We start from the raw sequence: 26,307 nt of genomic DNA, 5'->3' as shown, positions 1-26,307 counted from the left end.
TATTCTTTCATAATATGCGTTTAAACAATCAAGTAGAAAGTATTCAGTTATATAGTGCGTTTTCTAGCACTATGTAGATTCATAAATTAAAGATTCTCCTTTAGTGACACAGGACACACTATTTTCACTATTAGGCTACCTCTATATGGATTTTGATCTGCTGTGTTAACAACCAGACATTTCATTTCCGTTTTTAGCCAAGAGTTTCATAATTCGATGTAACCCATGGATTTGGTTTTTGGACTTTAAACAAACATGTGTAGAGTATGTGATGTGTGTCTTAGCAGCCTACTAACAAATATCCGCCTGACAGTGACCTAAGTATTACAAGAACATTCAAACCGGTTAAACCTGATTTTGACACTGTACTTCTTTACCATGGCTTACTGGGAAGCATATGGGTTTTTGACACATATGCAATTATCCTTGTGTGTCCTTATTCTTGCTATATTCTGACATGCAGTTACAACACAACCATTTTTACCAATACATTAAAGGTACAGTCAGCGATTTCAAGCTCTAATTTTTTTGTCACATTCCACAAAACATCTCACAATCCGCTGTCCATCCTGTGAGTAAACCATAAAAAGGCAGCCCGGGGTCCAAAAACTGGTAGCAATCAAAGTGGGGGCAACCTTGACCCCCAAACAAAATCAAAATACACGTGGATTTTCTCTGGGAGTACTGAAGGGAGGGGTAAACTACCTCTCTGGTGTGTTTTGTTTGGTCCTTGGTTAAAATATAAAGTACGTTGTTTTGGACAAAACATTGTTTTTAAAAACTTTGAAGGTATTATGCATGTACTCTGTAAAGGTATTAGGACTTAAGATTGACCTACGTAGATATAGCAATATGTAAACCATAACCAGTAACCATTTTGATATAAGGTGATGTATCTGCTTCTTACTGCATCCATAACTGAATGTGTTATCTGAATACATATTACATGCCTTTTTTTTCTTTAGCCTAATCTCCATTCATGATTAGGCCTCAATGGCTGTAAAGTCCCTTAGGCAATAGTCAGTAAATAGACATGGGACTACATAGACTCTTGATACACCATAAAACCTCAAGCAAAAGCTTTGCAAAGGACCTTGCATGCTTTCTGTCTGGAGATGTTTATGCAGAAAACGGGCCTTAAGCACAAAACACGATGATTTTCTGTCTGACAATTCTGTGCAGGATTGCAATCATTTATGTGGCTCTGTTTTTGTCTGTGTTCTACACTGGTCACAGAGCTGTAAATGACTTCATTTACGAAATGTTGTCACAAACACACTTTCCACTTTCTTACTTTACTTTGACAAATGGAGGTCAAAACACAAAGATCACTGGTCAGTGGTCATTTTATTCGGCTGTGTCCACAGTCCCTCTCCATTGAACACTTAACACATCTGCCCCACAGAGTGTAATGCCTGATGCACACGAGTCACAAAACTGCCACACAAAAGCCATACCTAACCCAAACAGGCACAGAGAGTGTATATAGCCACATTCTAACACAAATGAGCACAAGTCTGAGGTGGTCAGGTTACGACATATCTAGCTGTACATTCAGCCTCAGTGATCACATCCATTCCTATAGAAGGCTGTTGGGGAGAAGTACTGTGTTTCAGTAAAGCAGGGCACTGTTGCCTATGTTAACATATATTATCATGACACATGACATGACTAGAACAAATAGATGCTTTTTAACACATACAATTTTGAAACAGAAAATCTCTCAAACACATGTACACACACACACACACACACACACACACACACACACACACACATACACACATGGATTCAGTGTCCACACTATGTGGTCGTAGGTGCTGAACATACTTAATATCAAGTGCCATGAATTGCTGAAAGTATGTCATCAATCAGTAGTCCTGAAGCAACAAGCTTTCCAAATGTGTTGAAGAAATCTCAAACTCTTTTCATTGCACAACATTCAGATAAATTGGTTTGAGTGCTTGTGGGCATTCCGACTGAAAGTATACCACAACGCCCAAACAATATGACCACACCAGACACTGGGCGACACTACCGCACTAGAGAAGCCTTGCTGTCCTTGGGTCAGGATCAGCAGCAGAGGTCCCCAGCAGGCCTTAAAGCCTCTCCAAAGGAAAAATATATATATACTCTCTAAATATATTGCACATATATTTAATTTGCATAGTAGAAAAAATATATAGCAATATATTTGAAACTGACATGAGGAGGAACAGTTAGCATGAGCATGTTTTGCAGTCTGAGTGCTGGAAAGGCTGGGGATTGGGATGGGGGGGGTGGGGGTGGGGAGGGGGGCCAGAGGCTCCCATCATAAGCCTGCGTCTGCAGCTGGACCAGGGGGCACCTGGGCCGGCCCCAGCATGGCCACGATGAGCGCCTCCGGGGTGGTGACGGCTCCACCGCGGGGGGACACGGGGCTGCGTGGGCTCAGGGGGCTGATGGGCGAGCAGGGGGAGGGGGAGCTGTCCTGGCACACCAGCCGCTCCTTCTTGGAGGCGCAGGAGGAGGAGGCGGACGAGGAGCCGGATTTGGGGGGGGCGCGCGGCGAGGGGCTGCGCGTGTGGGAGTCGCGGGGCCTCAGGCTGAGGCTCTGCAGGCCGGGCAGCGGCGAGGCGGCGGAGAGGGAGGCGGCGGACCGCGGCGGCGGCACGGCGGGGCTGCGGCTGCGCTGGCGGCGCTGGTGGTGGTGGTGGTGGTGGGAGCGCTTGCCCGAGCGCGTCCCCGGGCTGGGGCTGCGCGAGGAGCTGGGCGCCAGCAGCACCAGCGTGCTGTCGTCCTCGGAGCTCTCGTCCGAGCTCTCGGAGTGGGCGGCGGGCGCCGCGGCCGGCGGGCTCACCACGGGCAGGTGCACCTGCAAGCGGGCGTGAGTGGCGTGAGTGACACAAGAGGGAGCACCTGCACTGCTCCTCATGGACGTACCTTTAAGGCTGATCCATGGCCTACACAAGCTATGCAGACGGCAACGCATCGAGCTACGCAAGGAGGATCTGATGCGTGCTTGCGTAGCAAAATGTGTCGCACAAATTTTTGTAACGGATGTCATGCATTTCTGATGAGTAGCTTGTGTAGACTATGAGGAGGCTCTTCAAAACGTGCATGAGTCTTGCATTGGCAACTGCATCCGCATAGCTTGCGTAGACTATGAAGCGAACCTGAAGTTGGCAATAACATTAAAACAGGCTTCAAAAATTCAAGTAACAATATTCAACAATTTGACACTTTGAGTAATGGGACATGGTCAAATGAACACACCTTTCAGTTCCATTAGCTATTCAGGGGATGTGGTCCAGGCAATACCATCATGCAAAAATAAAAGTAAAGCTTTCGCACAACACATTGGCAACTCAACCAAAGACATTGTTGTATCAATGTCAACTCTGCTGGTTTTTGGTGATGTACTGTAAATGACAGGTGGGCATATCTGTGGGAATGATAGTATGGGTTGTGGGGTCCCAAGTTTCAGTTGGGAATGATAGTATGCTTATCTGTCCATGACTACCTAAAACCTGAAAGCAACACTAAAGCACTTTTCCTCTGTCACACGCATCCTATTTGTTTATCCAGCAAATAACGATAGGTAGAGTATGTAGAGTATGTTGCATGATTTTATGAAGGTATGATGTATTGCGACATCGAAGCAAGTCAAATTTGTCATTTCTGATGTCTCATTTCATCGAACTACAAATACACTACCCGATCCGATAAAGTTACATAGTGCGGTTATAGTCAATAGAGGGCTGCGAGGTGAAAGTAGAAGTGCCGTTCACCCTGGTACGAGTTGATGAACCGCTGAAATGATTTTGGAAACATTATTTTAAGGTACGAAAAACTCTTTAGTGTTGCTTTAATTTAAAGATGATACCAGGAATAAGTTGGACACTATGTCTTTCAATAAAGCGACTCCTGTCCAGCATGTCCTGCACTTCTACCCATGAAGACACATCTGGAGGTTGTTTAGAGCATGTTTTCCTTATCTGCCCATATGGCAGCTTCTGTTTGAAGAGTGAACATGCCTGTGGCAATGGCAGATCCGGTCCACACCCTGTTTTCAAATATTCTGTTGACATTCTTTATCTGTGCTAGGAAAGCTGGCAGAGGATGCATCCAGGCGGACATGGGGTATCAGAGGCTGGCACTCAAAATGGGGCACAACAAATGGGCGACTGGCATCCAAGTTAAACAAAATGCCAAGGCTGTATTAAAGCCAGCAGGATACAGGGTTGATGAATGACGCACAACTCTGCAGATTAAAGATATCAATTTCGACTTTGTAACAGCTCAAAAACATTTCAAAGTGTTCCCAGCTGTGGTCAAGAGAGCTGTGAAAATGACGCTGGGAAATGTCCCCAAAAAAGTAGGCCTACATTGGTGAAAGTACTCTGAAGTCATAAGTAATGGATGGGTTTTGTAAAGGTTATAAGCACTACTTTTTACATTATAAATCAAAGGGCTGAAATAACTGTACAATACCTGATGTAAAGAGGATGCTGATGCATGGGGCAACTTTGAACAATGTTGCTGGGTAATAATGTTCCTCAGTAAGTTCAAGTGGTTTATTGTCATGTACTCGGGGGGTTGAGAGGAAGGTAATGGGGTGTGTGGGAGGGTTGGATGATGACAGGGTCAGTTTGTAATTCTGACATGTTCCCATTGGTGTTGGGCAACAATGTATCACCTAATTGGTAACTCGTCATGATCATCCAGTCAGAATAAATGAGTCATTCTGTATAAAATCAGACAAAATCCAAGAAAATGGTTGCTGCACCATCTCAAATTTTGCTCAGAGTTTGTCTACCCTTTTTAGGTCCCAAAACTAAGACCTTTCAAATATTGTTGTTAAATTCAAATACGTTTGTTCTCCCGTGCTTTTGTATTATTTTCACACTCTCATAAATGCCTTATCTTGGAGGCCATGTTTGGGCATTAATAAAAGTATTAATCAGCCTGCCCAAACTTTGTAGAGTGGAAGACAGATACGTTCTTCTTATGATTGGACTGTTACTGCATGCTCATTAGTTTTATATATGGCTCTAGATCTAGCAAAAGTGAAAAACTGGTGATATTGAGGGTCTTGTAAACTATTTTTTTGTATCACATGGCACCAATCATTATTTTGTAAATAATCTGCAAATACACTACTTTATAAATGTTGAGCCAGTATTTGAGATCTTTGCAACAAATGCACATGAAGATATGTACATGTACTATGTTTCATTCGTGCATAAATACACTTGGTTACACTGTATACCTATGGGTTCTCATTCTTGGCCCTGGGGCAAAACAAGGATTTTGACACAATGTATTTATCTATGGTACAACATTGCCACTTTGTACACTAAATGCCATACACTGAGTTACTTTCACATAGATCTTCAAGTGCCTAGCTACCCCACATACCATTTTGTATTAATCCTATGAAAATTACAGAAAAACACAACCTTCCTTGTTCAATCCTTAAAATCTTCAAGCCCATTAAATGTGGAGAGTTCAAATATTGGTACAACATTAATAGTATGTAGAGAGAAAAAAATTATTGATATCAAATGTGTACAAAACAAGTTTCTACTACCCTTAATGTCACTCTTCTTGCACATTTCTCCCAAATCTATGCCTTGTAGAAGGTCAATGAGAATGCCATACACGCGTTTAATGGTTCAGTCATACTGGGAACATGTTTGTCTTCCACCACCTATACAAAGTTTGGGCTGCTTATGGGTAATACTTTTCATGCTATTAATGCTCAAAATGTAATTTTCAGGCTGTGAAATGGAAATATTCAGGGGCTGAAATAATATGAAGACATGTTTGAACAGAAATATTTTTACAGGCCTTAGTTTTGGGACCCATTCTTGATACAGACCAGGTTTGACCAAAATCTGAGTTGGTGCAGCAACAACCTTCTCTGATTTGACACGGAATGACCCAAATGGAACTAGTTATGTGGTTACCCAGCAACATCGCTCAAAAAGTTCCCATATGTATCATCAGCTTCAGAGTTCTTATTACTCAAGATACTTGCTAATCGGTAGTTGTTTAGAAGTGATACTTCTTAAATAGGCCTGAAAAGTTGGTGAATGTATTGTCAAAGACTCAAGACTTGATTTGCAGGAGGAAACTGGCAGGTCAAGGGTCCTGACCTGGAAGGGCTCCGTCACTCCCACAATGCTGTTCATGTTGTGGCTATAGTATCCCAAGATGTATTCTCCGGCCTCCCTGGGCAGATCTTCCTCTGCAAAAGTTACCTGAACAGAAAACAAAAAAATGAGATGGAAGAGAAAGAAATGATCAAAATATATATATAAAAGAAAGAAGGATACATACTGTTTCTCCTTATTATCTTTTTTTGATTGGATTCACTTCATCAGCTATATTGCATCAACTAAGAATCATACCTGAGGCAGATGATCAGACTTGGCCCACACATATGCCACATAGTCTTTATGATGTTTGAACCCCACCTGAAAAGAGCAATATTATTGATGACAACCAATAGTACTGTTGGATATCTTGTGTAAAGAATTGTATTATAGAATGCTAATATGTTATATGTAAGGTCAGTTCTGAACAATATGCCCACAATTTACTGTTCTCAACATAATACTGTATAAAATTGGTTTCCATTTCCAAAAAATACTAAATTCACCATGTGAAAATAAAGGCAATGCTTTTTAATTGTACAATTGTAGTTGTACAATGCACCTGCTGGGTTGGTTAAGCATGAACATAGACCAAACACCCTGTTGTTATCAACTTATAGACTTCCAAATATTTTTGTGCTGAATACTGGTATCAGAGTGTATTGTCTCTTCATATAATATGTCTGACTGTCAAGAGCATAACCAGCTCACCATAACAGCTAACTAAAGCTCCAGATTACAGGTAGGAGTTTTTCCAAGTTGGAAGGATATTTCTATGAAAACATGAAAACCAGAGGTTAATGTGTATACTATGCCTCATACCTTATAGAGGCCCACCCAGTCCCAGGAGCTTCTCTGGAAGGTTGAGTACACCTCAAATTGCACAGTTGCATCTGACACTTTAGTCCACTCCTTCTCAACTTCAAGTGTTACTAAAGGCACATTGACCCTGAAGGGAAACTGCAGCAGAGACAGGGAGCAGAGGGGTGAGTGTAAAAGGAGTCATCGTAAGGGTAAACGGAGTTATCATGAGGGTAAAACGAGACTTTTGAATCAAACTACTGAATCAAATTGATTCAGAGTTGAATAACAAACAGGTGACCTTCTGGTTGGGTTCATACAGTATAAAGTGTCTGTATGTCTCACATGTAGAGAGAAGATGGCAGAAACAGGCTTGTGATCGCTGATGGTGAACCCCATGTGACTGCGGTAGGAGTGCTGCGTCACCCTGGTAACCCCACCCAGCCAGGACGTCAGCCCGCGCTGCAGATTTGCATTGTGGGACGGCACTGGCGAACCGGTCCGACGGAGGCGCCACAGGATGCGGTCGGTCCACGCTGGCTTCCTCTTCTTAGCGCTGAGAGCGCGGGAAGGGGGAGACGACATGTGATGTGAGACAACGCCACGTGTTTGCATGGCGTCAAAAGTCCACAGATATTGAACACTTTCATTGACGAAAGTGAAAATAAATAAAGATAAAATGCTTTCAAGTGAACAAGAGCAGTGAAGCAACTGCAAATCCTCACCTCTTTCTTGCAATGTAAACAAAAGTGAAACCAAATTCTAGCAAACAGATTAGGGTGATCATTTAGGAGGAATGAGGGCTACAGACATTCGTATGAAAATGTGAAGTACATGTAGTTTTCAAGTTAAATAATCGGGGACACTCTACACAGGAAAACACACACACACACATACACACACACACACACACACACACACACACACACACACACACACACACAAACATTGCCCATTGGAAGTGAATGTAATAATAAGGTACATGTTCATAGTCCATTTGTTAGTCACTTTTAATAAAAGTGAAAATTGACCTTGTGTCGTATGTATGAGTTCCCACATCAAACTTGTAGGTCGGAGGGAAGTTGAGTGGACTCTCCATAAAACCTTCCAGAATAGGCTCACTGTTTTTGCCCATGTTGAGCTGAAAGGGAAAATGTCAGCAGAAATATTAATCCAAACAAACTGCAGCGATGCACTGCCCTATACATCACTACTCTCAAGATAAACGATGCCACCAGTGGACATGACACAAGTGCAAACATGATCATTTGCTGGCAGATGCTGCTTGATGATTTTATATTTGGTAAATGTGTGTGCACACTTCAGTGCTCAAGTTTCACACCTTATCTTGAGAATTACAGCGGCGTCCATGTGGATTAATGTGGGACTGACAACAACTAACACACTGGCTTCTGGCTTCCATTAGGCTATATTCTAATTTTAAATGCATATTTTGTCTTTCCTCAATTAGTATAAACTAACAGCATAAAATCATCAGCATATTTATTGACACGTCAGGCGGTTTCACCTCCCTCATCAACACTTGCGATTAGTTTTTGCTTCTTTTAAGTGCTACAGCCAATTACTTTATTGAAGTGCTGCCTTGTGTGATGCACACCAAACACGACTACTAATCACTGTAAGAAGGACTGTACTAATCATGAGGGAACCCCAATAGGCCACTACAGAATTCTTCACTTGCTAATCTTGAAAAGCCCTTTAGAGATTACTGTCTTGGACACGAAGAAAGTAGGCCAAAAAAGTAGGGAGGGGGGGGGGGGGGGGGGGTTGAACTGTTCACTAACTAAAAATGTTAAAGATTTCAGTAAGATGCCTTAGGCCTATCTGATATAACACCCACGTCTGTGCAAAAGTCAACTCTAAAACAATGAATATTGAATGAATAACCTAATCAATTCAGCCTGATGATCGTGCCCATCTCAATATGGAAAATGGGTTATTCAGCCAAAAAAATACCTGCAGAAAAAAAAACACTCAACGTGGAGTTCATGGTATAATGACCAGATTTTCATTTTGGGTGAAGTTTCCCACCATTGCCTAGCTTTAAAATGTCAGCCTTGCCCTCCAGGCAGCTCAAAAGCTAATTTAAAAGAGATTTGGGGAATCTTAAAAAAAAAAAAAAAAAGTATTCGAGAGGCGAGGGCGTAATTTAAATAGCAGCATGAGTGCACCTGTCACCAATCTGTCTAACATGAGGAATGTGCAGATGTTGCCTGGACAACCTAAAATTCTGCAAGTACAAATGCAACCTAGGTGTCAGACTCTATCTAAATATGGTCATCATTTCTGAGGACAGGAAAAGTCAATTGTCTGTGCAATGCAATCGACAAAAATAAAAGCCTACAAAACACCACACTTCCCTCTCCAAAGCAAGAAAGAATTATAGTCTTTTTTACAAGAGAACAAGTATACATATGTCACATGTTTACTATAGACACATAAAACTATAACAGACACCTTTGTAATTGTATCTCTCTACAGCTCTATTTCAAAGTGCCTCTTGCTCTCCATCTAGTGGCTTGATATTGAACTGCAGCCTCTGAGGAAATAGGAGACTGATGCATTGCACTGGCACGAAATCCCTGACTGAAGGACACTCACCTGATCTCGCTCCCAGAGTAGAGACAGCTTGCTGTTGTCAATGGCACTCTTCACCACATGAATATCATAGTCTTCAATGCGGAAGTTCAGGTCACCAAACCAGAATACCACGCTGTTGAGGAAAAAGACCTCAGAGCTATTCACTATGTCCAATAGAATTTGTGCTATAACTCAGACTAAGTATGAGTGTAATTTTAGCTCAAGGAAAGCATTATTTTCTATGCATGCAAAACATAATGTTTAAATGTCCTGATACTGGTCGAATTTGTTGGAATCGCATCTGATTTATTCAGTTTAATTGTGCTGTGCTTATGTCAATCTTGCTTAATCTAAACACAACTGCTGCAGTGAACACAGTGGCACTGGTGAACACCTTTAACCTTTAACCTTTAACTCTAACCATGCCCACTCCCAGCCACCCACTCGTGGTCCAGCACCCCTGGCGCCGTGCCGCCCTCGAACTGCTGCTGTTGTAGGATGCTCTCGAAGTCCTCCATGCGCTGCTCCAGGTTCCTCATGTGCGCCGGCAGGTGGCAGTTCAGGAAGCAGACCGGGTGGCCAAACACCATCATCCGCGCACTCACTCCACCCTTATTACCCTGTGGGCGGAAGAAGAAGAAGACTATATTCATTTATTTATTTAGAGAAAAGCACTGACTTCATGTATTATGTTACAGTAGCCTAGAATATACTGTACATATATTTTCATATGATGTTGTTGCCTAAAGAAAACCTGGATGTACATGTATTTGTATGTACAGTGGGGAGAACATGTATTTGATACCATGCTAAAGTTGCCTAAAAAGAGGAATATAAAATCATCATTTGACAATTGATCTTATACCTTCATTAAAAAAATGAGTAAAAATCAAACCGCTAAGGACATCAATTTTCTTTGTGATTGAAGAAAGTATCGTAAATAAATAAATGATCTTCCTTAAATGCTAGGGGGCAATAAGTATTTGACCCCTATGTTAAATTCCCAAAGGAACAGGAGGATTTTTGTGAGGATGTTTTTATTTTTTAAAGGCCAGCTATTTCATGGATCCAGGCTCAGGATATTATGCATCCTGATAAAGTTCCCTTGGCCTTTGGAATTAAAACAGCCCCACATCAACACAAACCCTTCACCATAGCTAGAGTTTGGCACTGTGTTTTTTCCAGTTGGCCTATTAGCCTTTAGCCTGTTGGATTTGCATTGAAGCATTAAGATCAATTGTCAAACAATGATTTTATATTCCTCTTTTTAGGCAACTTTATGGTATCAAATACATGTTCTCCCCAGTGTATCTATCTGTGTATTTGTGTACCAGTGTATAACAGACCTAACATTTATTTTCACATGATGTGGGTAAATGTTTAATCTCTAAAGCTGTTTATTACAGGCTTAGCCTGTTCACACTTGTCAGTGGGTAAACTGTGTTAATTAAATGCAGAAGACAATTAAATGTGACCATTATTAGTGGATTAGTAGAGGATGAGCGATTGTTCCACAGACACAACCTCCATAGAGTGAAGTATATTAATATCCCTCTGTTGAATTCATCAGCTCCTCGGGCCCCGCTTCTGTTTTCCACTGCAGTGATCAGTATGTTGTCACCGGTATTGTGTCTGACCGTGAGCCACTTCAACACAGCACCTTTCAAAAACCTCAGCAGCTTAATGGTTCTTATGAACATGAATTCAAAAGCATGTCTTATCAGCAACGAAGCCGTGTGTTATTACCTTTCTCTCGCTGTTTGGCCATTTAGTCATTCTGTCCATCCAATTTCATGGATAATTTTTCAGCCATTCATTCAATTTGGCTATTGTTAAAGGCTCTCCTAATTAGAAGTCCCAATTGAAAATAAGAAGGGCTAGACAGAAGTTTGGCATAACACACACACACACACACACACACACACACACACACTCACTCACTCACACAAATACACAAATACAGACATACACACGCACACACACACACTCACCCAGTAGCCCCCCAGGCCTGTGCGAGTGCTCTGGGTCTGGACCCCCCTGAGGAAGGGCAGGTGGCAGAACTTGGAGAAGACCAACAGCAGGACCCCCTGCATGCGCTGAGACGTCACCTACACAAGAGACCACACACAGCGGAGCGACAAAGGTGGAGGTGAGACTCACATTGATCTGATTATCTTCAGTACTGTTCATCAAACAAACAAGGGTTTACAGTATGTGAAATTAATGTATGTAATGTTGTAACTGATCTATAAAAAGTATGTTATAGGAGGAGTAGGTTGTTATAGGAAAAAATTAATAACTGCTAGAGCTGCACGATTTGGGGAAAAATATCTAATTGCAAATCTTCTGACAGATATTGCAAATACGATTTGCGATATGATTTTTGAATGTCAATGAATTGATTCAGTTCAATGTTCTAAATGTCTCTTCAATTTGTGCCACCCCTGATTGGTGAGCATGCCCAGAGCATGCAAAAAAAGCACAGCACCCTCAACCAGCTCACCAATCAGAATTACTGTTCCCCTCACGCACTACGCACACCCACCAATCAGAAGTGGCACAGTCAAGGAGGATGACATGAATATAAAATGACATGAATGACGTGAATATACAGTATGACATCATAAATCTGACAAAATTAACTGTGCATGATTATTTGTAGCTTTTGCGATTAGATAATTGATTCGGTTCATATTGCAATTGCTATAATTGTGCCGCACTAGTAACTGTGCTTGAATATATACACAGTATAGTATAGTGATTGTGACATTAGTGGTCTGGCCAAAGAAACACACAAGGAAATGTCACACCATAACACAGATTTTCCTCAAATCTGCCAATAAGAAATGGAAGCGCAACAAGAGAAAGTCAAACAGGTTTTATGCTGCATGGCTCTGCATGAGAACAGACGATAGAAGTTGGCTGTGATCTGAAGAGGGATATGTGCAGCGTGAGGCAGTCAAATTTAGACTCCTTTTTGTTAGGACATGCTGCAAAAGCAGTCAAGGTGCTTTGGGACTGAGGAGAGAATGTTGAAAGACTTCCGGACATTGAAGCCAGTGTGTCCTATTTATTTAGCCCCTTTCCCAGAACAGCGCGGAGCAAATTAACAGTTCAAGTCTGCTAATTAACATGTGTGCAGATGCCAGGCTGCTTGGCTGTTGTGGGATACAACATTCCACTGGGAACCCAAATCGAGACACAATATTATTAAAGGGGAAAAAAATCGCTTAGCAACTAGATCAGTTAACTCTTCACTGACCAGCACGTAACCAAAGCGACTGACGGTCTCCATGCACAGATCACTCCACTGGTCGGTGAACAGCACGTCTTTGAGGCGCTTGTTGATCATCGAGTTCATCTCCTGCAGCCTAAAAATCACAGCGGGGAAAAAAGCCAACAAGTGTTAATCATAGTTTTCAGTTTCCACTGTTATCACAATATAACTCGTCGGACTTTATAAAAAACGCTGTGCACCTTTTAATTCCACTTAATTCTCCTCTGGGAATTAATTCATTTAATTCCAAATTGGGAGATTAACGTCAGAGCTCTTTGCGCAAGAGATTGACTTCACGGGGTATTTGTGCTCCTAGGTTCACCAAACAGATGTCTCTAAACAAATTACACAAGCAGTAGAAGCTATGGAGCACTGGCCCGGCGTTCCAGTGAATCAAAAAGGTAAACAGATGTTTGTTTGCAGCCATGCTGGAGACTCACCCCACGACGAACATGTCTATAGTGCCGCTGCTCAGATTGGGCCCAAACAAGGAAGTGATGTCGTCAGGAGGCACAGCTGATCCTACATTCCATGTGACGATTTGGACCCTGTTCATGTGGAAATCGTATGATATGGTTAAGTGCAAGCACACGCACACATACGCACACGCGCGCACACACACACACACACACACACGCACGCACGCACGCACGCACGCACGCACGCACGCACGCACGCACACACACACACACACACACACACACACACACACACACACACACACACACACACACACACACACACACACACACACACACACACACACACACACACACACACACACACACACCTCGACAATTGCAGAGCTAAAGTGGGTTTCACAAACAGAAATGCAAACCAACTGGAAAAAGGAGCCATTAAAAAGACCTTCAAAATAAGTATTACTGGAAGAATGCACCAAAGTCCTTGACTGCAAACACAGATATAAACACACTGACAGGTCAACATGTATACACACAGCACAATATTATGCAGTGTTATGGGACCTGACTGTGTGAGGAACAGCCAGCGAGGAGTGTGTCTGGGAAATCTTCCAGGAGCACACATTCTGCCTCCGATCTGTTGCCAGTATGACTCTCGCACATAAACAGAGATGCGTGCGTTGGTTGAGAGGAGCAGTACAAGTACACCAGTCGGCTATTATTATTCTGCTTTAACAGCCATAGCAACAGCAATTTAACGGAGAAGAAGAGTCCCTAGCTGCAGAGCTAACTGTGGGGGCCTGTTGTCATGGGGGTGTACGGGTTAGGTGAGGCTCACCTGAAATCATCCGCGTCCATGCCGGCTTTGTCCGTCCTCCCCTTGGTGCCCTCTGAGAGCGAAGACTGCGGTTCGGGACTGACCCTGAGCTGAGAGCCGAGGTACGAATGACCGGGTTTGGGCTGTGGGCCAGGCGGAGGGCTGATGCTGGGCTGGGCGGGCAGGTTCCTGGCCGGGGCGACCCCGGCACCGGGCTGAGACGAGATGTGGGGGAACGTGGCGTTGCTCGGGGGAGGGATGAGGGCGGTCTGGGACGGGGACATCTGCTGCGGGCTCCTGCTGGCCTGCGGGCTCCTGTTGGCCTGCGGGCTACGGGAACTCGGAGGAGCCAGGGGCTGCGAGGACTCGGGGGTCATCGGCGTGTGGCCCAGGGAGCCCAGCGGCGACACCGAGGCCTTGGGCCTGGGGATGGACTCGGGGTTCTTCAGGGCCTTGCCGGCGGCCGAGCCCATCCCCAGGGCCGTGGGCCGCGGACGGCTGATGCTGACCGGAGGGGGCAGGCACAGCTCCGCACCGGCCACCTCGGCAGCCTCCGGGGAGAGCCCCATGGCCCTGGCAGCGGCCTGCTGCTGTGTCCTTGGGACAGGCGCCGGGCAGAAGCTGGGTGGGGGCAGGCTGGAGAGCCCCGAGGCTGGAGACATGGCTACGCTGAAGGGGTCAGAGAGTCTCGTGGAGAACGAGCAGCTTTGGTTCGGCTGCATTGGATCCATCAACCTTCAAAAGAGATAATAATGACAGGGGCGTATATTAAGCATCGGACATTGATGCATTTAGTATAGGTCTTCTGTGCTGCACAATGCTCCAATGGTGTGAGCTTTCTTTAGCTGTATATTTAGCTAAGCCTTCTCACCCAAATCTAATAGGTTAATACAGTGGTCGCCAACCTTTTTTCCTCAGAGAGCTACTTTGACAGAATGGACATGGCCTAGCGCTTTTATGCTAGTAGTAGCATGCCATGTAGTCACAGAGCTGATCTCCACCCAAAACCGCTGAATAAGATTTGGATGCTTTTAAAAGTTTCCTTTTAACCCATTTATCTTCTCTCTTAAACTGTGATTTGATTTCATAGGAATTTTAACATGTTTTTTCAAGTGACTGTGTTATCAGATTTATGAACATCTTCCTCAAACCTTTTACAGAGCCACTTGGAAACAGGTGGGGAACTACTGGTAGCTTTTACACATTCAGATTAATCCTTTAGATTGATAGAAAAATGTCATTCTGAATTCTGTTTTTTCTGATCAATGTGCACACAATACTGCACAATGACTAAGCAAAAACATTTTAAAGTGTTTTCATTATTAAAAATATAAGAGTGAAATACTGTTTGTAGGTTAACATGAAAAAATGACTTCGGTCCATTGTAAAATGAGTAGCATAACAAAACTTGGAACATGTCAAAAACGTCTGAAAACGTTCCAAATACACGGTAGATATTCCGCATCCTCCGGCATCCGTGACTGTATTGAAAGAGGACATGGAGACAATAAGCATCTGATCCGTCAGGGCCGGGCTGACAGCTCCAGAGATGAGATGAGCTGCGAGACCAGGCAGAGAGGGGAGGGACAGTCTTTGATTGCAACAGCAGCAGTACAGCACAGACTGTGCAACAGTTGCAGGCACATTCTCTAATCTCAAACGGAGACGAGTGGTTTGTTTGTTTGCCCTTCAGTCCCCCCCGCTTGGGTCACAGCGGCACGTAGCCACGGTGTCCTGCAGACGGCCACTGAGGCGGCGGCAGAGGACAGACGAGAGGGAGTTTGGCCGGAGGCCAACGCAGCCTGTCGCCCACCCCCACCCACCCAACTCCTCCACCACCCCCACCCCACCCCCACCACACTCCACCCCAGTGTGAGCTTGTCCCGCTCCCCTCCTCAGCATCCGTCACTGCTGACATCAACACAATGCCAGCCGCCAGCAATCAGCCAAGATCAACTTTCTCTCCTCCGTCACAAGACGAACGTGGTGCCCTCCCCTGTCCCTGATCTACTTTTCTGTTGCCAAGCAACGACTCTTTTTTTTCTCTCCTCCGGCCCCCACCCTCCCCTCGGCCTGCCCTTCCTCCTCCGGCACATTCCAGAGCATCTCTCCTTTGACCTCTGTCTAGAGGTGGAAGGTGATCGGGCGTATAATTGGTCATACTGATGCCACACTACACCACACTGAAGGTCGTCTCCTTGTGAACCTGTCTCATTACCTCCATGACAGACATACAGGAGAGGCGGAAGCTGAGCTGACTAAATTAATGATATGGCGTATCTGACACTGTTATGAAATACACGGTATACAAGATGCAGATCATACTAGAATATGCAGCACAAAGAATTTTATAAATTTCCTGTACAAATCTCATTGGAATAATAATAATAATATAATGCCTTGACTTTATATTAAAAATATAGTTGTACTCAATGCCATAAGACAATACAAGTCGTAAGAGTATACCAGTGCAACAATTTGAATTCGATCTAATTTGGAGAGATGGACATTCTGCCACTCAATCAAGACACACACACACACACACACACACACACACATATGCAACCGGAAAAAACACATGCATCCTGCCACTCTCAGATAGTACAGCATACATTTCAGTTTGAGTCCAAAGTTATGCATATGGGTCTCAAGCTCAAGGTTGCAGAATGTGATTCTCTCTCATTTGGGTCAACCGTGCATTGCACAGCCATTCATTATGGCTGCACTGTATCACTGGTAAACAATAGTTCATAAATATGATATGCATTATGTAATGTTGTATGCACTCTGTTCTACCTGATGATTTATGCTTTATTTTAGTCCAGTTTCACACATATCACAGTGTTCAAAGACCATGCTTGCAAGTATGTTATAGCCTACTTGCTGTAACATTTCCATTGTTCTTTTATAGTAAATTAAGTCTGTTATAATGGCAAACCATCTATGAGGGTCAGTCTTACCTAATCCTTGCCATGTCGACGATATCATGATTTTTTCTTTCTTCCTTTCTCATTAATCTTATTTTTCTTAGTCCTTAATCGTAGGACAAGTGATTGGACCAGTTCACTGATGGTACTTTGAGTGTACTGTAAGTTTGTATCCCTGCGGGATAGAAGCTTTTGAAGCTCGTTGACCCTGGCTGAAGCTAATGTCCGAGGGTAATTAGTTTCTGTACAACTGAGGAATTGAGGTTAGCTTGAAAAGGCAGGCCGTTTCTCAAAAGAAGCTGGAGATACAGAGAGAAGAAACAAAATGGGGAAACTGAAATAAAAGACAAGTTGCCTAGCAATTTATTATTTTTCTTTTTTGCATACAACATTGAACCTCCTCAACATCGTCTTATTTTTTTAAGGTATTATGGAGGTCCATGATTAGTCACAATTGGCTTAATTGACTGTTGGAGTGAGGTGAGGTGTTGGAGTCACAGACATATGTATTATGTATTATTATATGAATCTATTTATTATTCGCAAACATCTGAAGGATGCTGACGTCATTGTATTCACATCTGAGCCTGCTTGGCTTTGAACATCAGATCAGACAAACAGGATTAAAACAAACAAGAAAATCAAGAAACTAATATTATGTGAATCTCTATTACTTCCAGCTGTTAGTTCGGCTCTTTTTAATTGCAACACAGAAATTGGGTGTTTGAGGTACAGATGAGGTGGTGTCTATATAGCCTATAATGTAACAGTCAACAGGCCCATGTTTTGTGGATAGATAGACCATCATTCATATGCACAACGTGCAGAAATGTTTCTAATATTGGTCAAATAGGCTATAAAGTAGGCTACAATGAAATAACGTTATTGTATACCTTCATTTTGTTCTCAAACGTCATTTGGCAATCCATTGCGTGCCACGCGTGTGCCACACGTCATTACGATAGTTTGAGGTTACGGGTGGATGAACGAGGATGTGTAGGCTACTTCAGCAAAACTCCCAACAAGGAACTGTGACCTTTCACAGGGCAATGATCAATATAACCACGATGGAAATGAATTTGTTTTCATCCAAAATAACGGACTGGTTTACACAGTCAATGTGCGTCTCAAATATTTGCTCCTCCATATGAGAAAACGAGCAACCAAAACACAAGGTCATCTCAGCACATCATCCTTGGTCCCTCAGCGCACGAGTGTAATTATGTCAATAAACAAATGTAAGGAAATTCGTCCCCTTGCCAAAATGCAAATGCAGTGATGTAATGAAGAAATTATTGATGTTACGGTGAAAAAAATAATCAGAGAATGTAGCCTATGCAATGTTAAAAAAAGCAGGCACTATCTCGTGAATGCGACAGCGGGCTACCTGAGCGCATCTAATCAACCGAGTTAGGCTATCTATCCGAACCTCACACAAGTAGGTTGTGTATGCAGATAACAACTCGTGCGGCAGAGACGGACTGCAAATCCGCACGCTTCGTAATGTTTTTAGCTTACCTGTCCTGCCTCTCTCCACCGGTGCGATTGTCCCGCTACAGAGGCGTCCACATCACGCAGCCTTGTACGGACGACCAAAAATCAGGAATGACAAACGATGTCAACCTTCGGACGCAGTTGTGCTTCACGTAACGTTAGTTATTGTCGTGCGTATTCTTCAAACAGATGTCCACAAATCCAGTCGACACCTATAGCTTATAGATGTGATTCAATCCAAAGCATTCATTTACCCGCTGCACTAGTAGTCTACACCGGCATGTGGGGAATTGAATTGCACACGCGTGTTCTCCTGCGGAGTAGGCTAGGGCAGCGTCAGTCGGCTAGTGCCAGCTGAAGAAGTGCTTCAGCAGGATACCTTGACCCCCCTCAAAACAGCCTAATCTAATAAGATTAATTCTTGCGCAGCACCAGAACAATTTTGCTGTCCTCGACGTGCACTGAATTCCCATACCTTAAGGAGTGGGGACAGACATGTCGCATCAGTGTTTTGCTGCCTTGTCAGTTTTGGCTCACACTTTTATAGTCAGACATATCAGACATTAGATTGCATACAACTAGTTTTGACTAATGGTGTAGATATAGTTCAACACCTCTGTTTAACTGTTAATTTAATTGAGTGAACATTTGGAAAAACCTCCCACATAAAATGAATTGACGCAAATCATCTTCAACCCCCACATTCTTCATCTGTGTTTTTTTTCCTGCCTACATGTCTATTGGCGAGAGATAATCAGTCAGGTGGCTGTTGCTATGCTGAACCACTCAACCGTCATAAAACCTTGCTATAATTGACTGCATCGTGGGTTTAGTGTCTTCAAAGCAGTTTGCAAGTCCAGATTCCCTGTAACTTCAATAGTTCTGATATCCATAATAAGAGTTTGGAGTCGGTCTAAAACGGGACTGCTGTAGCTCTTAAAGAGAGGCCCCAGCATCACCATAAAAAGCCATTTACATGCTGCACGTCACAAAGCGAGATTCATTTACATGTGTAATCATACAAGAATGCACTAATCCGGAGTACTGCCCAGCTGCTCCGTCCCAGCCTGCGCAGACACACACACACACTTGTATCATACAGACACAGCCATCAGATGCATTTCTGCGCACACACACACACACACACACACACACATATGCACAAATACCCAGAATAATCATTCCCAAGAGACCTAAAATATGCACTCACAGGAAGAACTGCCTCACTAAAGGGTAGCATATCAAAAGCATTTTATTTTTAAAACTCGACACAGTCAAGATCGCATGCATTCTCATGAAAAATATCTTTCTCCTCACGTTGCTCTCCTTCACCAGTGGTCAGCTACTCTCCATGCAGTGTCCATCTACGGGGTTTTCTTCTTGGTCTTGACCAGGCCCTTCTCCACCAGGCAGCGGTAGAACTCCTGGATGTAAGTGTACACACACTTCCAGTCGGGCTCCTTCATCCGCAGCAGGTCATCCACGTCCAGCAGGGCAGGGCAGCCACCCAGCTTTCTGGGAGATGGACAGTCAATACATCACACACGCACGCACGCACGCACGCACGCACAGACACACACATGCGCGCACACACACACATGCGCGCACACACACACATGCGCGCACACACACACATGCACGCACACATGTGTACACACACACACATACGTTCAAAATGCATAATGAATATGAATACACTAACACAAACACACACACATATGCACACATGTAGAGTACTCGCTTGTGCACACAGACACACACATACACACACACACCCACACGCACACACACGTGTAGTGCTATGTGCTTACTCTGCAGTCTTGAAAGCCTTCTCGAAGTTGGCCTTGCGGTCGTAAGGGTCAAGGGTGCAGTACTCAAAGCCTTCTGGGAAAAAACGGTGTACTAGAGCGCAGAATGCCAAACCATCCGCCCAGCTGGACGAGAAGTTGCGGATACTGACACCCTTTGGGGAAAGCAGACATAAGAAAATGACTGTGGATGTACGTGTGTGTGTGTGTGTGTGAGTGTGTGTGTGTGTGTGTGTGTGTGTGTGTGTGTGTGTGTGTGTGTGTGTGTGTGTGTGTGTGTGAGTGTGTGAGTGTGTGTCTGTGTGTCTGTGTGTCTGTGTGTCTGTGTGTCTGTGTGTCTGTGTCTGTGTGTGTGTCTGTGTCTAATGTGGTTGCTGATTAAGGAGAAGTCTGCTGGTCTTGGTTTTGATTCTATGTACCCTTACATTTATTGGTACGTTGTAAAAAAGTCATGCCTAGATGATTAAAGCAAACGGCCTGTCAGACTTCACTATCGCCTGCCAGGTCAGTTGGACAATATTTCCGTGAGACGAGAAGAGGAATACAGGAATCAACGCAGATCAATAAAATAATAACAAAAATCTCTGGAATGGTACTCTTTGGTGTGTTGCTTCACCTCAGCACAATTTCCCTTGTTAGTATTTTATATACAGACTTTTTACTGTTTCACGACCTGCTATCCCAACCTAGCTCTGAAAATAGACTGAGGACTTGCCTTTTTAAGTATCCACATTTCATTATTCTATTTTTGTGCCGTGAACTTTTGATATGGCAGTATAGCAGAAGAACTCCTATTCAGGCGAAGTGGGATAAGCGAGTCGAGATATGTTGAGAAATGTTTGGATAAGGGACACGTATGTTGAGCGGCACGGCAGTAAGTCCTCGCTCACCTCGTAGGGCTCCGTCTTAGCCCGGCACCAGTCCAGTAGCATTTGCTTGACGTGCTTGCTGTTGGGGACGGCAGCCTCCCCGAAACAGGGCTCAGCTTGGGACGGGCTGCCTGGACTACATGCACACATGGAACACGGGAGCTTGAATCATGTCCACTATCGTCCACTATCTTGGGCTATTTTAATCATGTTAGAGTCTAGTGACAGTATTAAAGAGTGATATCATATCAACGTGGAAATCAAGAAAAGAGAGGAGGAGTATCGAAACAAAACACTGATAAACAGGACTACTGACCTGACTGGTGACTTAGGGCCAGGTCGGGATGAGGAGGGTGCTGATATTTTGACTGTCGTCTCTGCACACAACAGGAGATGTGGGGAAAGGAGTTGGGACAGTCTGAGATTTGTTTGCGTCTAGTAGTCACACAGCCTCATGTTTTGATGGTTGCTAGTCATTTAAGCAAATTGACTAACGTTCTTCTTTTTCTCCACTCAAGGTCACAATTATTACCTTCATAAGTAATCATTTTGGGGAATAGCACAATAAAACCAAGAAAGTGTTGATAATCAAACTTATTCAGTCGTTGTTGACAGGCCTATTAACTGGAATAAAGGAGAATTCTGGCCATTTTAGACATGGATTTCCATTTCTCTGTCACAGAGTACTGTCAGTACAAAAAACTCCCCGAAAACACAGTTTCACCCCGCTCAAGTTGCTGTAGCCAACAGTTAGAGCTCCCACACAGCTACAGGGCTACACTCTGGGGGCATATTCATAAGCCCCCACCTTTATGCCCCCAGAGTGTAGAGCTGTAGCTGTGTGGTTGCTTTAGATAGATAGATAGATAGATAGATAGATAGATAGATTGATCATTACTGTTGGACTGAGAGCTGTTGTAAGTACTGTTGTACTGTGTTCTGTTGGAAGCAGCAACTCGAGGTAGGTAAAATCTATTGTTTTTGTTTTTTACATGCCGACCATACTTGGTGACCTTGAGAAACAGAGATCTATCAGTATGTCAAAAGTAAAGTTCTCCTTTAATTGCACTACATGATGTAAACTGAGCTAAACCAGCGGCATCAACAACTTTGTAAAACAAGACAAAAATGTACTTTTCCCTTCACGGTGCTTTTTTAATGATCCAGTAGGCGCGCTTGGCGGAGTGTTTTGTGGGGCTTTGAAGGACTCACTCTGCTGTGGCTGCTGGGGAGAGCTGGGGCCATTAGCAGCCTTCTGGCCTTTAGTCGCACTCCCCGCCGGACCGCTAGGACACACGCCCTGCTGACGCAAGTCCTTCTGCCTCGACCCGCGCTCACGCTCGCGCTGTTCTGGGTACAGGTCGAATAGAGAGATGGAGAGAGGGAGAGAGGGAAGGAGAGAGAGAGGCAAAATGATAGAGGGTCAAAGATAGAGAGAGAGAGGGACACAGGGAGAGAAATAGATGGGAGAAGTGGGATTAGAAGGACACAGGATGAGCAGAAGGATAGAGAGAGAAGGAAAGCAGGAGTAGAGAAGAGAGGGAGAGAGGGAGAGAGAGAGATTGCAGGAGCAGAAGAGGGAGAGGGGGAGAGAGAGGGAGAGAGAGAGAGGCAGGGGGAGAGAGAGAGAGCGGGAGCAGAAGAGATGCTGACAGGAGTAAGTGATGATTCTCAGGAGTGCGATAGGCGAGCTGAGATTTGAAAGCATGCGAATAATAGCACAAGGCCAGCCAGCATTCCACACTCACATGGGGCAACAGTGCTCTCTCTCCCCTACTGATCAAGGCTCACTCCACAAGGCCCACAACTGATCCTATGTCTAATATATTTTAGTAATCCTAATAATATTGCCCAATGTAAGTAGCAGATAAATCATTACAACATTATGAAATATAAATTGCTATCATAATGAAAATACATCATTCTTACAGTTGAGAAGTATCATCCCTTTAAAATGATGGCTAAAGTGGTAGTGGTTAATGTCATTGTAGCTGTAGTTATGATTTATCACTTTATTTCCTGCTTTGGCAGTACCTCGTTTCCTCTTTAGCAGGTCCCTCAGTGCAGCACGAATCATTCGCCTCTGCTCAAAATCCTCGGTCTTGTCCAGCTGTCAGAAAACAGTGTACAGTTAATAAGAGCTTGTACATACTCGGTGAAACACTGGTCAGCTGTCAAGCCACGGAACTGTATGGCCACTGCTGTCACATGGGACACACTTGGCCGTGAAGCTGGGCCTGCTGCAGTGCACAGTCTTTGAGTCCACCGAATGGGAGATGGAGGTGTTGAAATTCTAATACACTGTCAATTGCTTTTTTTTTTTGCAAGTATTTTTTGCAAGTAAGTATGATTGTTGCCAGAAAAATATAAATATGACAGTTTTTCATACTTGGAAAGGTTAGATTTGATTTTACTAAAGGCACAGTTGTGCATAACATTTCTGTACAAAATTTACTGCATAAAAATATTACTCTAAAAGTGTGCAGTTGCTAGATATATCAGTGCACTTGAATTTGAATCACCATAAAGCTATCGTGAGCAAACACCAAGAGGGGTACAAACAGTAATAACAGCAGATTAGTCCTAAACGCAGTAATTCTCCTCAAGACAAGCCACGTGATGCTTGAACACCGGGTGGTGCGAACAATCGCTGTTTGGTGAGGAGGATGTAGTGGGTTACCATGTCATTAAGGGTCTGCTCGTCATCGATGGCCGCAAGCTGTTCGCTGGTGAGTGGGCCACTGCGTGGGGCTGCCTGAGCGTCTGGTCCCGCCTCCATCGCCAGCTAGCGCCAGTGCAGATGTCCAATGGGCCCCACAGGGACGGAGACACCGCAAAAATGTCACAGATAAAAGCGCCATGATGTTATTTTGTCACGACACTGGATTACAGTGATTTCCTGTGCATAGGCCGCAGGACAGTGTTTTATGCAAGGTAAAATAAACAAAACCATATTAATACCATATTAACGGCTCCGATTTATTAATAGCTGAATACCTTTTGTAAAATCAATCAATGATACAAAAAAAAATTATAATCAATACAATGTGGAGTTTTTTACCTTAAAATAATGGTGTCAAATTCAATTTGATGCTACACTGACTTGAAATATGTATGGAGCATGTCTGACATGGGCAATGCTTGCCCAGAATGCCTTCTATTGCATTATGCAATGTTATTCTCATGGGCAGGAGCATGACCCTTTTTGTCAGTTTCAGACAAATTGATAGACAGAAAAGTGTCCAGAAAAGGCTCTTGACTCTGTGGTGTGTGTTTGCGAGCGTGTTGGGAGTACAAGATGGCCTACTTGATAGAGAAAATACTGGCATTGTGTCTTCTACATTCCGTATCCCTTCACTCCAAATTGGATCTATCTAAATTCCTGACTATTATTTACACTGTATATTGACTGTGCAATGTAAGCTTAGCTATATTAAAAAGACATCATCAAAATGTAATCAAGCAATATTTGACAATGTGACTGATTACACAACTTTTAAAAAATGTAACCTGCTGATTATAGTTAACTGTTTTTTGTAATCTGATTATGTAATCCAGAGTACTTGTGATACATTACTACCCTGCATAATACTGTATGCATAAAGTACATACACAATCACACCCAGGCATCAGCCAAATAAATTAATAAATATATAACTACATAAATAAAATCTATATAGAGAGTGCTTTTCCTTGAGTCTAGAGTACTGTAAGGAGTAATAGTGTCAAAATGTACATTAATCTCTTATGTGTGAATAGGTGAAACATAAAAGTGTCATGTTTATAATATAGGTGTTTGTTTGTAAAACATAAATACATTTCTTTGGCCTGCGTATGCATTCACACAGCCAATTCCACTCATCTGTTGTACCTCTCAGTCCAAGAATGTTGTTAATTTGTAAATCCAGATGGTGTGTCACACCTTCCACTCCTGAACTGGATTACCCTCCTCTGTGAAGGGGAAGATCTCCATGAGATAATTTTTTCCATCAAATCTGGACAGGCTTACTGAAGCTCACCACGTGAGAAGCCTGCATGGACTTAAATGTAACATACTGCTGCCCGACTGCTGGACATAAATAGAACATGACATTTGTTGTAAAGCCTCCACTATCAGACCATTAATCTGGGCATAAACACAGAGCATGTTAGTTTGGACTGAAATAAACCATGCTCTCTGATGGATTGATACATCATCCAGAGTGTGACATCACTCCTCTGCAGCTCACTGGGATATAGAGGGTGAAACAAAACCTCGGATTGAACAACAGTGAGATTTACGACACAGTAAATATATGAAATGACATGCCCAAAATGATATGAAATCCCAACAATGTTAGCTACAATATTATACAAGTTAGCTACAGTGTTATGAGTAAGTAAGTGGATGCTATGCACTCTAACAAAGTTATGCATCCCTATTAGAGGTCAAATGGTCAAACATCGTAGGAATTGTACCAGTAAAAGTGATGTAGAAGTAAAAATGTACAATTTACTCTTTAATAAAAGCACTTCATGATATACTGTACATTCACTCCTCTGGTCAGACTTTCTATTTCGTGACACGCTCCATCTGATTTAATACAAAAAGATAGACGGGTTCTAAGAGAAAGTAATAGAGATGGTGATGGACTCAGGAGTGACACTTACCAGTGGTGATGGTGTCCACTTTTCCTTCAGGAATGGTCAAGCTTGCGGTCCCTGAAAGTTCTGTGCGATCACAAGGGGTTCACCAGCTGTGCTGCCCTCTCCACTCTCCTGCTTGGGAACTGGTCTAGGAGGCAGTTTTCCCCTCCTGAAACCACACCTCTAGTGACCTTGAGGGTCTGCAGCAGTCTCTCCCCAAACAAGTGAAGAGACAGGAAGAGGCTCTTGGGAGGTGGAGAAATGGCGGGGTGAAGACAGTTCAACATATTGAAGAAGAGGTTGTTCTGGCACTCGACCAGACATCTTCTCACCCCCCTCCTCCCATCACTCCCTTAACTCTCACCCTCCCCTTCCCTCCCTCTCGCTCCATACCTTCCTCTCTGCAAATAACTCCTTTTTGCTTTTTGGGTTTCAAGATGTTTTCACAGTTTCCAGGCAAGTATCAAGTCAAGAACCAAATGTGAAACGTACTAGTTTGTGCCTGTGAAATATAAATAGATATTT

General features: G+C 43.4%; 2 protein-coding genes across 2 annotated transcripts; both read right to left on the bottom strand.

Moving 5' to 3' along the window:
* Nucleotides 1–1,337: 1,337 nt before the first annotated feature.
* LOC134060026 (phosphatidylinositol 4,5-bisphosphate 5-phosphatase A) lies at nt 1,338–18,579 on the bottom strand. The gene is made up of 13 exons (XM_062516597.1): nt 18,504–18,579; nt 14,080–14,793; nt 13,260–13,367; nt 12,805–12,913; nt 11,534–11,650; nt 9,987–10,162; nt 9,564–9,675; nt 7,973–8,082; nt 7,287–7,497; nt 6,963–7,100; nt 6,396–6,461; nt 6,141–6,245; nt 1,338–2,854 (listed from the first exon to the last, which is right to left on the bottom strand). Exons 2-13 carry the CDS (start codon nt 14,787–14,789, stop codon nt 2,312–2,314), a joined length of 2,505 nt encoding a protein of 834 aa, XP_062372581.1. The 5' UTR covers nt 14,790–14,793; nt 18,504–18,579; the 3' UTR covers nt 1,338–2,311.
* Nucleotides 18,580–19,719: 1,140 nt separating this feature from the next.
* On the bottom strand, nt 19,720–26,049 carry smtna (smoothelin a). The gene is made up of 9 exons (XM_062516596.1): nt 25,807–26,049; nt 25,028–25,107; nt 23,837–23,941; nt 23,191–23,266; nt 22,369–22,506; nt 21,473–21,533; nt 21,178–21,292; nt 20,291–20,442; nt 19,720–19,994 (listed from the first exon to the last, which is right to left on the bottom strand). The coding sequence occupies exons 3-9, from the start codon at nt 23,933–23,935 to the stop codon at nt 19,844–19,846; spliced, it is 792 nt and encodes a 263-aa protein (XP_062372580.1). The 5' UTR covers nt 23,936–23,941; nt 25,028–25,107; nt 25,807–26,049; the 3' UTR covers nt 19,720–19,843.
* Between the last annotated feature and the right edge of the window lie 258 nt (nt 26,050–26,307).

The sequence above is a fragment of the Sardina pilchardus genome, chromosome 16, assembly GCF_963854185.1.
Source record: "Sardina pilchardus chromosome 16, fSarPil1.1, whole genome shotgun sequence".
NCBI lineage: Eukaryota > Metazoa > Chordata > Actinopteri > Clupeiformes > Clupeidae > Sardina > Sardina pilchardus.
Note: the sequence above shows the minus strand (reverse complement) of the source record. Positions and strands in the feature narration are given on the sequence as shown.